At 35.5% G+C, this 12,514-nt stretch overlaps 2 protein-coding genes across 2 annotated transcripts; one reads left to right on the top strand and one right to left on the bottom strand.

Moving 5' to 3' along the window:
- The first annotated feature begins 254 nt into the window (after positions 1–254).
- Positions 255–1,112, top strand: LOC109116881. The gene is made up of 2 exons (XM_019203110.1): positions 255–346; positions 452–1,112. The coding sequence occupies exons 1-2, from the start codon at positions 255–257 to the stop codon at positions 1,110–1,112; spliced, it is 753 nt and encodes a 250-aa protein (XP_019058655.1).
- Positions 1,113–8,081: 6,969 nt separating this feature from the next.
- On the bottom strand, positions 8,082–9,833 carry LOC104818590 (UDP-glycosyltransferase 73C1-like). The gene has a single exon (XM_010548224.2). It carries the CDS (start codon positions 9,740–9,742, stop codon positions 8,276–8,278), a length of 1,467 nt encoding a protein of 488 aa, XP_010546526.1. The 5' UTR covers positions 9,743–9,833; the 3' UTR covers positions 8,082–8,275.
- Positions 9,834–12,514: the final 2,681 nt, after the last annotated feature.

Here is a 12,514-nt window from a genome sequence, read left to right on the forward strand (position 1 = left end):
TTTCCGCCGTGTGGATACGTGTAGAGGGCAAGGTATTCTTCCTGCCTACAGTGATCAGACGCGTTCTTCGATTGATACAGGCCCCGGATCGATTGAGGTAAGCGTTCTAACGTTTCTACAAGATCATGCATGATAGGTTTTAGGGTTTCATCAAAATTTTTGTTTTTCATCCGCTGCGCAAACCCTAGAACTGATCTCTTAGGAATTAGATTCGCTCTTGAGATCCCAGGAAAACCCAACACTGGTCCGGCTCGATGCTGAAAGCACTCAATGCCAAAAACAAACTCAGGTTTGTTGATGGCTCGATTCCTCAGTCTTCTCTTGATTCGGCTGATTATGGGTTATGGTCTCGGTGTAATGATCTCGTTTGCACTTGGATTAACAACTCTTTCTCGGCTGATATTTCCAGTCTCATTATCTATCTTGATAATGCACATGATGTTTGAACCAGTTTGGAGAACCGGTTCAAACAGAACAATGTTTCCAAGATCTACAATATTCAGCAGAAGATCGACAATTTGCATCAAGGATCTCTGGACTTGAATGCTTATTTTACCCGATTAACGGGACTTTGGGAAGAACTCAAAAATCGTGAGCCATTCCCGACTTGTTCCTGCAATGGATGTTCTTGCAGCCTTGACAAGCGTTGGCAGGAATTTTATGATCGTCGTAACGTGGTCCGCTTCCTTATGCGTCTCAACGAGTCTTACACTCTAGCTCGTCAGCAAATCTTGATGATGGAACCTCTTCCAACCATCTCCAAGGCATACAATCTGATTTCTCAGGAGGAGCAACAGAAATTTGTCTCTGCTCCATCTGATTCCATGGCGTTTCATACTCAGACTCTTGGTTCTGGACAACAGAGTAGCTATCCCAATGCTTCTCGATCTCAGGTTAAGAACAAATCCAAACCTCAGTGCTCTCATTGCGGCATTTTCGGACGTATTGTGTCTCGTTGCTTTAAGATCTATGGCTATCCTCGTGGACATCGGTTAGCTTCTTCTGGTTTTCAGCCTGCACCCTTTCGGAAAAATGATGGCATTCTTCCCACTCCTTCTGCGACTGGTAAACTTCTGTCTCGAGTTAATGATAGCGCAAATCTAGGTGTATAAATAAGCTCAAGTAATAAAAAACCTAGATACAGCGAATACCGCAAGGATACGGATCAACTGTAGTACCAGGATCGAACACATGGAATAGTTAACTCTAGGAACAAGACTCAACCAAGAATTAGATCAAGAAATATGGAATGAAGTATGTGAATATCGAAAATCAGATAGATAAATCACCGTAACTTCGGGATAACCTTAATGCGCAGGGATTGTTTCTAAGGATGGAGAATCTACGAATATCGAACTCTAATCGGGGATCTCAAGTTCTAATATCAGATTTGGCTCTCTCAAGTCCTAAATCCACTATCCAATAATTTAACCTATCGATCTCTCAACCTAATAGATTAAAATATCAAATGCATTAACGATCACTATCACAGTTCCTAAACCAATTAACCTATCTTTCAATAGTCTTAATCAATTCATTCAATGAATTCGTTCCGAATCTAATCTCAACTCTCGTTGCAAATCAGAATCTAAAATCAATCAATCAACTGGCCAACAAGATCAAAAGCAATAAACTCAGTTCAATTAAACCGAAGAGTATCGATAACGTAGTCTCGGAAAATAAAAACCAAACAAATCCCTACAGGATTAAATCCCTAGCTACAGTGAAACGATTACTCACTACCCATAACAACAAACGAGTTCAAATCCATAAAGAGAAACATGGAAAACAGATAGAGAAGAAACTCGCAGTGATCTCTCGACGACGGTTCTTCAATCTCTACTTCCGGAAACTCCGTCTTGATTCTCTCTCGAGTTCTCTAACTTCTGCTGTGATCTCTCGATGATTTCTGGAGTCTAAGACGTCCTCTATTTATTTGCTTGGTAGCTGGGCTTCTTCCTTTGCTGAAAACGGAAGTTCAGATGCAAAATAGGAAGTTTTCCCGTAATGCAACACGGCCGTGTCGAATACAACACGGTCCGTGTCAATTTTAAAAATCTGCACTTTAGACATGGGTTGAACACGGGCGAGTTTGAATCAACACGGCCGTGTCGAATGACAACACGGTCCGTGTCAATTCACTGAGCAAAACTTCACTTTTTTCAGCACGGACACAACACGGTCGTGTCGAATGCAACATGGTCCGTGTCGATTCTTCAACTCGAACATGCTTGACAGATTTGCTCATAACTTTCTGCTCCAATGTCGGATTTTACGAACTTGGTGTCTATGCGTAGATATTGAAGAGACTTTCCAATGAGGTAGATAACGCACAATTTGGACTTGTAGAGTAGAAGTTATTGGACTTGCAAGATCTGACTTTTTAGGCTTCACGTTTTTCTCCGGAACAACTCCAAATGTTCCCGTTTCGTTTGTGATGTTCCGCAATCCATGTTTTCCACTCCTTTTGCTCTCTTTTATGCATGAATACCTGTTTTGACACCAAAAAAAGCAACCAAGCAATATCGAGACCAAATGACTCTAGAATGCCTATAAATATGCAAAACCGAGTAAAATGCACTAGACATCCTATACCAAAATGTCACCAAAATACATGTTATCAAACTCTCCCAGACTTAAACCTTTGCTCGTCCTCGAGCAAATACTCCGTGAAAAGCGGTCCGAAAAGAGGGCGAGACAATGACATAACTCAAAATGATAATCGAGAGCGAAACCTCTATCCGACCTAGATCCCCGTGAACAATGATCAAGTCTGTCTAGTATGATCTCCCTCTCTAAAGGATAGTCTTTCCTAGCTATGGGATCTATACCGCTACCAAGAACCAATCCAAGAACTTTAATCATCTACCAAGCATATTTCTCGAACCTATCATGCCATTCTACCTAATCGTATCTAGTCTACGCTTTCGGTATTCACTCTTTTTCTTCTTCTCTTTTTTTCTTTCTTTCATCTAGCTAGATTTTTTTCTTTTGCTAGCATCTCGGGTTCCTAGGACGTTGAAGTTGAAGGGTTCCTAATCAAAATTTTTTTTATCGATTTTGTTTATTGGATAGCCCGACCCACAACTTAGACCCGAACCATCAAATTGATACACTCATGTCCTCGAACGATTTTCGTTGACGAGATAATGACAGAGGAGTGTGGAGATGCTCACTATCTTTTTCTGCACATAAAAAAGTAAAAATGCATTTGATTATATTCTTTACCGATTTCAGCAAAAATGGGAAAAGTTCTTATAGAAACTTTTCTACTTGGCTAGACAACATCGGTCACATGGGTTCCAACCAACGATTTCTATCCCACAAGCCATTCTAGACAATCCTAAAGGTCAAGCAATCAATTCAACAAAACATAACCACGTTCAACGGATCACAATGTTTTCAAGACGTTTCTACTCTCTCATGCCATAGATCATCACATCAATGCTCAAAACGGTTTTATGCACGTGATCTTATATGTCCTAAATATTATATGTAAATGCATAACCCTAATAAGAGAAAAATGCACGCAACACTACTCTAAATAGATATGGTTTGACGTTAGACGAATCCTCCCCCAGACTTGAATTGGACATTGTCCTCGGTGTCAAATCTCGTCTAGTAGAGGCAACCAATAAAATGAGTCAAAAGAGAAGAAAATCAAGAAGGAAAAAGAATACTTAGCTCGTCTGCCTACGTCAATCGCATAGCTAGCTTCCTCACCTCCTCGGTAGCTCCTCATTAGAACTCAACCTGGTGATAAGAGACACAAACCGATATCCGATGCAAAAAGAAAAAGAAAGAAAAGAAAAACTAACCTATAAACTCGGGTTGCCTCCCGGGAGCGCTTGTTTAGGGTCTTTAACTCTCTCAACTGGCGGATAGGACTAATGGATGAAGATTATCGATCTTCTGCCAACCTGGATCATGAAGTTTAAGAGCATCTCTACAATAAAATGAGTTTGAGAAATGAGGCGTACCTAGTAGAGAAAAATCTGTTGGTCTCAACATATTGATGAATGCCGGTTGAAACTCAAAATTGTTACGGTCGATGTTAGGCCGACAAATGCATGAAAGTTGTTGAATGTACTTAGGTTGAAGGTATGCCCCATAAGTGTCATTGTTGTTCTCAGCAACTATAGCACGTTCCTCCATCTTTTTTTTTGCTGTCGTTTCTTCTTTCGATTGCGCTTAGTGGAGTTCTCGATTTCAGGGTGAAGAGGTTTCAGACCCAGAACTCCTGGTCATACACCGGAATCCTGCACACCAGAAAGTAGAACAATCTGCACCTACCGTGTCGTATCCTAACACGCCCGTGTCAGGATCCTACCGTGTCGTATCCTGACACGCCCGTGTCGACTTGCAGCTCGCCCGTGTTCAGCCCGTGCAGAAGCGTAAAAATTTGATTAGACAATTGACACTGACCGTGCTGTCATTCGACACGGTCGTGTTGCATTACGAGAAAACTTCCAATTTTGTGTCTGAACTTAGCAAAGGAAGAAGTCTAGTCGAAAAGCGAATAAATAGAAGATGTCTTGGCCTCAGAAATCATCGAGAGATCACAGCAGAAGCCAGAGAACTCGAGAGAGAATCAAGACAGAGTTTTCAGAAGCAGAGGTTGAAGAATCATCGTCGAGAGATCACTGTGAGTTTCTTCTCTATCTGTTTTCCATGTTTCTCTTTATTGATTTGAACTTGTTTGTTGTTATGGGTTGCGAGTAGTCGTTTCACTGTAGCTGGAGATTTAACCTTGTAGAGATTTATTTGGTTTTTATTTTCCGAGACTACGTTATCGATACTCGTCGATTTGATTTAATTGAGTTTATTGCTTTTAATCTTCTTGGCCAGTTGATTGATTGATCTTAGATTCTGATTTGCAACGAAAGTTGATATTAGATTCGGAAAGAATTCATTGAATGAATTGATTAAGACTATTGAAAGATAGGTTAATCGGTTTAGGAACCGTAATAATGTTCGATAATGCATTTGATATTAATCTATTAGGTTGAGAGATCTATAGGTTAAATTATTGGATAGTGGATTTAGAAAAGAATTGAATCTGATATTAGAACTTGAGATCCCCGATTAGAGTTCGATGTTCGTAGATTCTCCATCCTTAGAAACAATCCCTGTACGTTAAGGTTATCCCGAAGCTACGGTGGTTTAGTTATCTGATTTTACTTAGTTTGTTTATTGCTTTATTTTCGGTATTCACATACTTCATTCCATATTTTCTGATCTAATTCTTGTTTAAGTCTTGTTCCTAGAGTTAACTATTTCCTGTGTTCGACCCTTGTATTACAGTCGATTCGTACCCTTGCGGTATTCGCTGTGTCTAGGTTCTTTATTATTTGAGCTTATTTATACACCTAGATTTGCGTTATCAGGCGTTTAGTTGGCAAGATAAGTATACATTACATGCTCCATCTTGAGGGGGAGTGTTATAGTTTGTTATGTCTGTTTCAACTGCAAAGATCTCATTCTTATCTTTTCGTATCTGATATATAGGATTGTTAGTTAATACTTACTTATTTATATATGATATATCGATCACTTATGAATAATAAGATGAAATATTCCCTCGCTATCTCTCTCAAATACAAGCTCCTCTATTTTTCTTTGTTTCATTTACGAGTAATAGAGCATTTGCATAGCTCCTGTTATTACGGATAATTCTAACTCTTTGTGAATTCGGATGAAATGAAATAAATTATGCGGGATGTAGAAGAAAAGAATAATTTAGAAATAATTTGTAATGTGACTGAAAATTTTAGAACTAATCAAATATTTATATACGGTTTAAAATATATCACTGATAAAATTCTAAAAATAATTAATGAATATATTTGATTTATTCTAGAATTTTTCCTTTAAAATTTGAACTATTTGGTTTTTCTAGAGGAAAATATTCGAAAATTTTAGATTATCTAAATTTGTAAATCTTATCACCTGAAATACAGTTTATTTTAAATTTGTAAATTATCAAAAAAAAGCATCAATTATACAAATTATTTAAAAATAATATTTATTTTAAATTTATTATAAAAAACCATCAAATGTTAATTTTAATAAAAAAACATCAAATCTAAATTATTTAATAAAAATGATATTTTAATTTTGTTGTAAAAATTATAAAATTTAAATAAAAACATTTATAAAATTATCATATTGCAATATTTAGAATTTATATAAATCCTTTATTTAATAAATTTGTATACAAATATTACACTGAAAATTAAATATAGCTTATTAATTATATAAACATAAATCTATAAGTTTTAAAAAATCAAATATATATCTTATTAAAAACTTATATATGATGTATGAAAATTTGTTAATTTAAACAATATCATATGTAAAAATACCATATTTTTATTTTTATTTAGAAAATATATATTATATCTTATATAAGTAATTTATATGTAATTATGCATCACATTTCAATTATTAAATTTTTATAAACAATAAAATTGGTAATTTATAATATCTCAAATATTAATATATGACAAGATTTTAAATATAATATTTACAATCAAGAAAATATATTTTTAATTATAAATTTTATATACAAATTTATTATAAAAGGGTGATGTTTATAAATACTTTTATAAATTCTTAATATTACGTATGAGAAATTTAAATAAATATTATATTTTTTAAATTAATACTTGATTATTTTATAACAAATTTAAGATAAAATTTATTTTTTAAATAAAAGTAATAGTTGATGGTTTTTCCTCAAAAGTAATAGTTGATAGTTTTTTGTAATGAATTTTAAGTAGAAGTTTTTTTTTGTTTAAGTAGAATAGTTAATGTTTTTTTGGTTTATCCTTATTTAAAAAGATGAAATATCTTTGGATTTTTTATTCTAGTTTTTTTAAAAATAAATTAAATTATTAATTTTAAATTAATATCAATGTTATTTTGTAATATAGAAAATTAAAAAATGTTAATAGTAATTTCATAATTTTAAATAAATACTTGTAATTATATTATAAATAATCAACCGTGAAATTATGAACCAAAAATCCAATGTGCGAATAATCTAGATTTACAAATTCAAAATTGAAGCCAAATTAACGGCCCCTAGTTTTCATATTTTGAATTGTTTTTTACCCATTCTTTTTTTTTTTTAATTGAGGCTTAACCAAATTTTTATTTCAAAATTTTGGGTTTGATATCGTTTTTTATAACAAGACGTCAAGTTTTACGGGTTCGACTTATCACCGATCTTCTAACATCGGATTTAATTTCTTATATTCAACTTTTATTATGAAAAATTGGGACATAATAATTGTGGATATCCTAGTGAATGAAAACAGGAAATAAATAAAAAAAAAAGAAGCAAAAGAGTAATCAAATTTGGATTCAACGTATGAAACCAAACTGACGACTAAGAAGCCTTTCAGTCAACGAAGATGACTTGTGACTCCTAACGTTGAAACTTCTTTAACAAAAATAAAAAAATAAAAAACGTTGAAACTTTCCAAATGGAAGATCTTTCATTTCTTGTCAATGTGGTTATGTGACATTTTGTGAAGAAGAATATTCAACTTCTCTTCTTTGAAACTATTTTCGTCATAATAGAATGAATACACTAATAAGCAAACCAACTTATAGAAAAAATATTATATGTAATATTTATTATATATATATATATTTAAGGGTTGTTCTCCATTTTTATGTTTATCTCCTGAAAACAATTGGTAAATTGGTTATAGATAATTTGGTCGTGAATATTTTTTCTTATAAGAGTCATAAATGTTCTTAAAGGTTGGTGACGATACGTTTATTAATATGATATAGAAATATAAATATATCGACAAACAAATGGACATAGATGATCTATATTATATGGACTTTGGTCCTTCCAAACTGTCGGAACGTACGTAAACGTGCCTACTTTGGTATCCTAGGTATTTGGGTTGTCAACGTACTCAGATTCGTATCTGCGTATTTGGTTTTAATGTACGTTTTCGAATTCTTAGATATCTGAGATCCGAGTAGCGAGACATTAATCGTGTATCTGAACTCCAATCTCATGTATCTAAAATTTTGAAAACTTCGAACAACTCATAAAAAATACAAACTATATCAAAAAATTTATTCAAATACAAATGCTAAATTCAAAACTAGAAAATCAGTACAAACTCAAAATACACTTTGTCAAATATCAGTACAAACGTATAGGTTCAACAAAATACATACGACAGCATAAAACCACGGCGCGCAAAACTATCTTCTCAAGCTTCCTCTTAAACAATTCACAAAATCATCAGTTTTTGGACTGCACTTGTTGCGTGATGTCTTGTATGAGCAGTGTGATGTCAGAATGGGAAGAGCCTCCTTCTCCCACAGCTTTGTTGGCTAATTCTCCGAGCTCTTTGGCTCTTCTTCTTCTCTCTTTTGCTTCGACACTATCACCCATTAATTCATCTATTGCACTTTTGATCCTATCTTTGTCGACCGACACTCCTATTTGCTCTTCTTCGCTCCATTTCAAGGACACTTCCATCCCCGATCTCACACCTGTTTTAAGAATCTGCACGACTAATTTCTCGTTGCAAAACTGTTCTGCGAATAAGGGCCATGTAAGCAATGGAACCCCAACAGTGATCCCTTCCAGAGTTGAGTTCCATCCGCAATGTGTCAAGAACCCTCCAACTGACGAGTGTGAAAGGATAAGCATTTGGGGTGCCCATCCTTTGACAAGAAGTCCTCTTTCTCCGATTCTTTCTTCGAATCCGCTTTCTGAAATCCATTTTTGTAACTCAATGTACTTCTTCCCACCTCTTATAACCCAAACGAAGGGTCTGTTTGATTCTTCGAGGGCTAGCCCGAGCTCTTTGAGCTGAGCCAATGGGAGATTGCAGAGACTGCCGAGGCAAATGTAGAGGACGGAACTCGGTTCTCGAGAATCAAGCCATTTAAGACACTTGTCTTGATCAATGGCTGCTTTGTTTCCTCTTTCAACTTTGTCCAACCCTACCTTGTTGCATAAGGAAACAGGCCCGATTGTCCACACTTTACCTTCTCTTGCCTTCTTGTACTCTCTCACGTAAGCGGGTTCGAGTTCTTGGAATGTGTTCATGATTACGCCGTACGACTTGTTATCCGCTTCTACCAATTTTTCCATGAACTCTGTCCAGTCACCAACGCCATATGTGCGTAAGGGTATTTGAGGTTTTGTAAATTCGACTCTGTCGGGGAGATCCGGAATGGAGACATACTCCTTTTCAGACTCTATTGTGTCGAAGATCCCGGCTTCACGCGCGACATGCATGCATAGGAGGGAAAAACTACACATACCATGGAAGACGATCTTAGGAATCTTGAACTTCTTGGCAAGGTTGCTGGTGTAAGGCAAACACATATCCGCAATTATGCAGCTTGGCCGAGGATTCATCTCTTCCATGAGCTTCTCGACGGGTTCTCCAAGAAAGTTAGCCGCTTTGAAAAACGCTAGTAGGTTCCCCTCTGAATCCAGCAAGTCAATATTCTCGTGACCTTCGGGCAAACCCACTTCTTGGTGTGGAAACTTCACCTCGACTAGGCTGATGGGTAGGCCCGATTGGACGGAACGGCTAATGACATTCTTGAAACGGTTGGCATTAAGAGGAGTGGTGATGATGGTTATGGTCACACCTCGTTGAGCCATGAGCCTGGCTATATCGACCATTGGGATCATATGACCAGGAGCCATGAAAGGAAATAGAACAAAATGAAGAGGAGGCTGAACCATGATTGCTTTCGGACCTCTCACAGACGGCTAAGAAACTTACGTATTTGGAAGTTGTAATCTTTGTAACTCCTTAAGCTCACACTTTCTTGGGTAAATGTGAGGGAGCATATATATATATATGTATGTGAAGAAAAGTGAAGAGCACGCACCTTGAACAGCAAGGCAATGGGAAGATACGTGTGTGAGGCAAGAGATTGCGTAAGCACTTTGGCTTTATTAGAAGACATTTCTTGGCCATTCATCGTCTTTCTGTTTGTTCTGCTGAATTAATTGAACAATAAACTAAAGGCTATAATTTAATCTTGTTTCTATCTTTCTAAACATTTTGTATTATATAACAAACTTTTTTTTATATATTATGTTATTCATTTCTATATATGGTAATCATAAATTTTGAATAGTAACAGTTTTCAATAACATTCCACTTGAATATCCTGAATAATAAGATGGGCTATTCAGTCCATAGTTACTCTTTTTTTTTTTTTGGTTTATTCTCTTTGGTAATTAAATTAACCCTACCCATTGTTTTCCGCGATGCGGTCGTTCTTAGCATCAATCTTCCATGGCATATCGTGAATTATTTTTCTATCATGTTACCAACTTTAATTGATGCTTATGTGCATCTATTTTTCTTTACCTTTCTTCAATAGTTGATGTTCTAATTTTTTTTTTTTTTTGATAATTTGATTGATTAGATTTCCTATTATCATTCACTCCGAATTTCGGATTAATCTGAAAAATGGTAAAGGGGCAACCATTTAAAAAATGTTTTAGTATCATTTTTATAAAAAAAAAACACAATCTATAGTATAACGATTCAATGCTAAAAACACAATACAAATAAGGACAATAACTAAGAGATAAAACAATACAAATCGAAGAGAGCATAGAGCATTTAGATCGTAGGATTGAGTTTTTGTTTTTTGTAATTAAATTCTAATCATCGACGGAGATGAACGTGATTTCAATCAAGGTTAACAAAATCGATCAAGGTATGTTGGATTTACTTTTGCAAAAGCTTACATTGGTATGGTGACACAAAGGTTGGCTTCTATTGATTTGAAAGATCAAGATTATTAGTAATTGTTGACGATTTCATCTTTTCGTTAAATTATGTGTATAAAATGATTAAATATGAAATCTGAAGAAATTCAATTACTAAAGTTTAGATTAAATTATTTTCGAAATAAACATATAATGATGTATGCAAAATTTGTTAGAATTTTTGAAATCACATTATTTATATATATATATATGCATATTTAAAGCAAAATAAAAAATGGCGCATACATATTGATGAGATGGTTGGGAAGGCACGAGCTATACATATGACAACATGAAATAAAGTGGATCTGCATTATTAATTACTGAACTGTATAATAAGGTAGTGATAATCATACATAGAATTTTGTTTTGGGCTTTGTGACCCATTAAATAAGAGATATTTTAAAGAACGATGTTTGAATCTAAACTGATGGCGAGAATTCGCCGCGGCGGGATTTAGCAAGGCTTCTCTTTCAGGCAGTAACGTATGCTATTTGGCAGGAGAGGAACCGTCGACTATTTTGACCGGAATCACGTTATATTGGAAAACTAGGGCTGGTGATTGATAGGATGGTGAGAGATATCGTCATTTCAAGGGAAACTACTATGGCTATCGATTACGGCAACAATTCGAGAATATTTGAGGGGTTAATCTGATTCTGTTTCTCACTTTTTGGAGATTTTCTCTTTACCGAATCTATACCTTATATAGAACTTTTAAGAGTATGTTTTATTATTATGATTACGAAGGCTATATATACATCTGTAAGACTCTACTATCAGTTTCCTATAATCCAGCATTCCATAACTATAATTGATTTACAAAGATATACGAAGATATTCTGAGATATTCCAATACGCCCCCTCAAGTCGGTTGGCCGGAGGTTAATCCGAGCTTGACGCAGAGATCTTGAAAGGAGCTCCGAGGTAGTGGTTTGGTGAGAACATCCACCAATTGGTCTTTTGAGCTGACATGCAACACTCGAAGTTTGCCTTCTTCTACTTGGCTGCAGACAAAGTGATAATCGAGTGCCAAATGCTTCATGCACGAATGGAACACCGGGTTGGCGCTAAGGTAAGTTGCTCCGATGTTATCACAGTACACGGTCTGAGTTGACGACGAGGTTTGGCCGAGTTCACCTAGCAATGAGACAAGCCACCGAATCTACGTCGAGGCATTTGTTGGTTTAGTGCTCTATGATGTACTGTTTATGAGCTTTATTTAGATACATTTGATGTATTGATACTTTCTTTGGTTTTTATGAGAGCATTTGATTCATTACATGTTCTTGCATACTAGATCTGTTATGAAATCCATGTATCATTATGAATGATACTAAACTCCCTAGTCTTGTGTCGTTATGGGAATGATGGCATAATAAGACTAGTATGATGTGTGATTGATGATTATAGAGATGATTATAAGTATTGGATACGATCACAATCATAGGTATTCGTTGGAGAACGGAATATTAGAATGACCCGCATGAGATTGTCACATGGACTAGCGTCATGACTTGAATCTCATATGGCGGTTCCATGATTGGATCCTAAGACCTGAGATATCCATAGAATCCAACATGAGGAGTTGCGTGCTTTGAATACGTCAAACGTCCTGCGTAACAGGAGGACTATAAAGGCGTGTATCATGTACGAAACGAATCATGTGCTGGATTGTAGATAGTCAAGACGGGATTTGTACCTCTCGTAAAAGAGAGAGATATCGCT

This window comes from Tarenaya hassleriana, unplaced genomic scaffold (genome assembly GCF_000463585.1).
Source record: "Tarenaya hassleriana unplaced genomic scaffold, ASM46358v1 Cleome3, whole genome shotgun sequence".
NCBI classification, from domain to species: Eukaryota; Viridiplantae; Streptophyta; class Magnoliopsida; order Brassicales; family Cleomaceae; genus Tarenaya; species Tarenaya hassleriana.

What these genes read in the sequence shown, in the direction of transcription:
- LOC109116881 (XM_019203110.1), top strand. Translation starts at nt 255, where the DNA reads ATGCTGAAAGCACTCAATGCCAAAAACAAACTCAGGTTTGTTGATGGC. An exon ending in TCGGCTGATTATGGGTTATG is followed by an intron (nt 347 to 451) that starts GTCTCGGTGTAA and finishes TGTTTGAACCAG; the next exon opens with TTTGGAGAACCGGTTCAAAC.
- LOC104818590 (XM_010548224.2), bottom strand. Translation starts at nt 9,742, where the DNA reads ATGGTTCAGCCTCCTCTTCATTTTGTTCTATTTCCTTTCATGGCTCCT.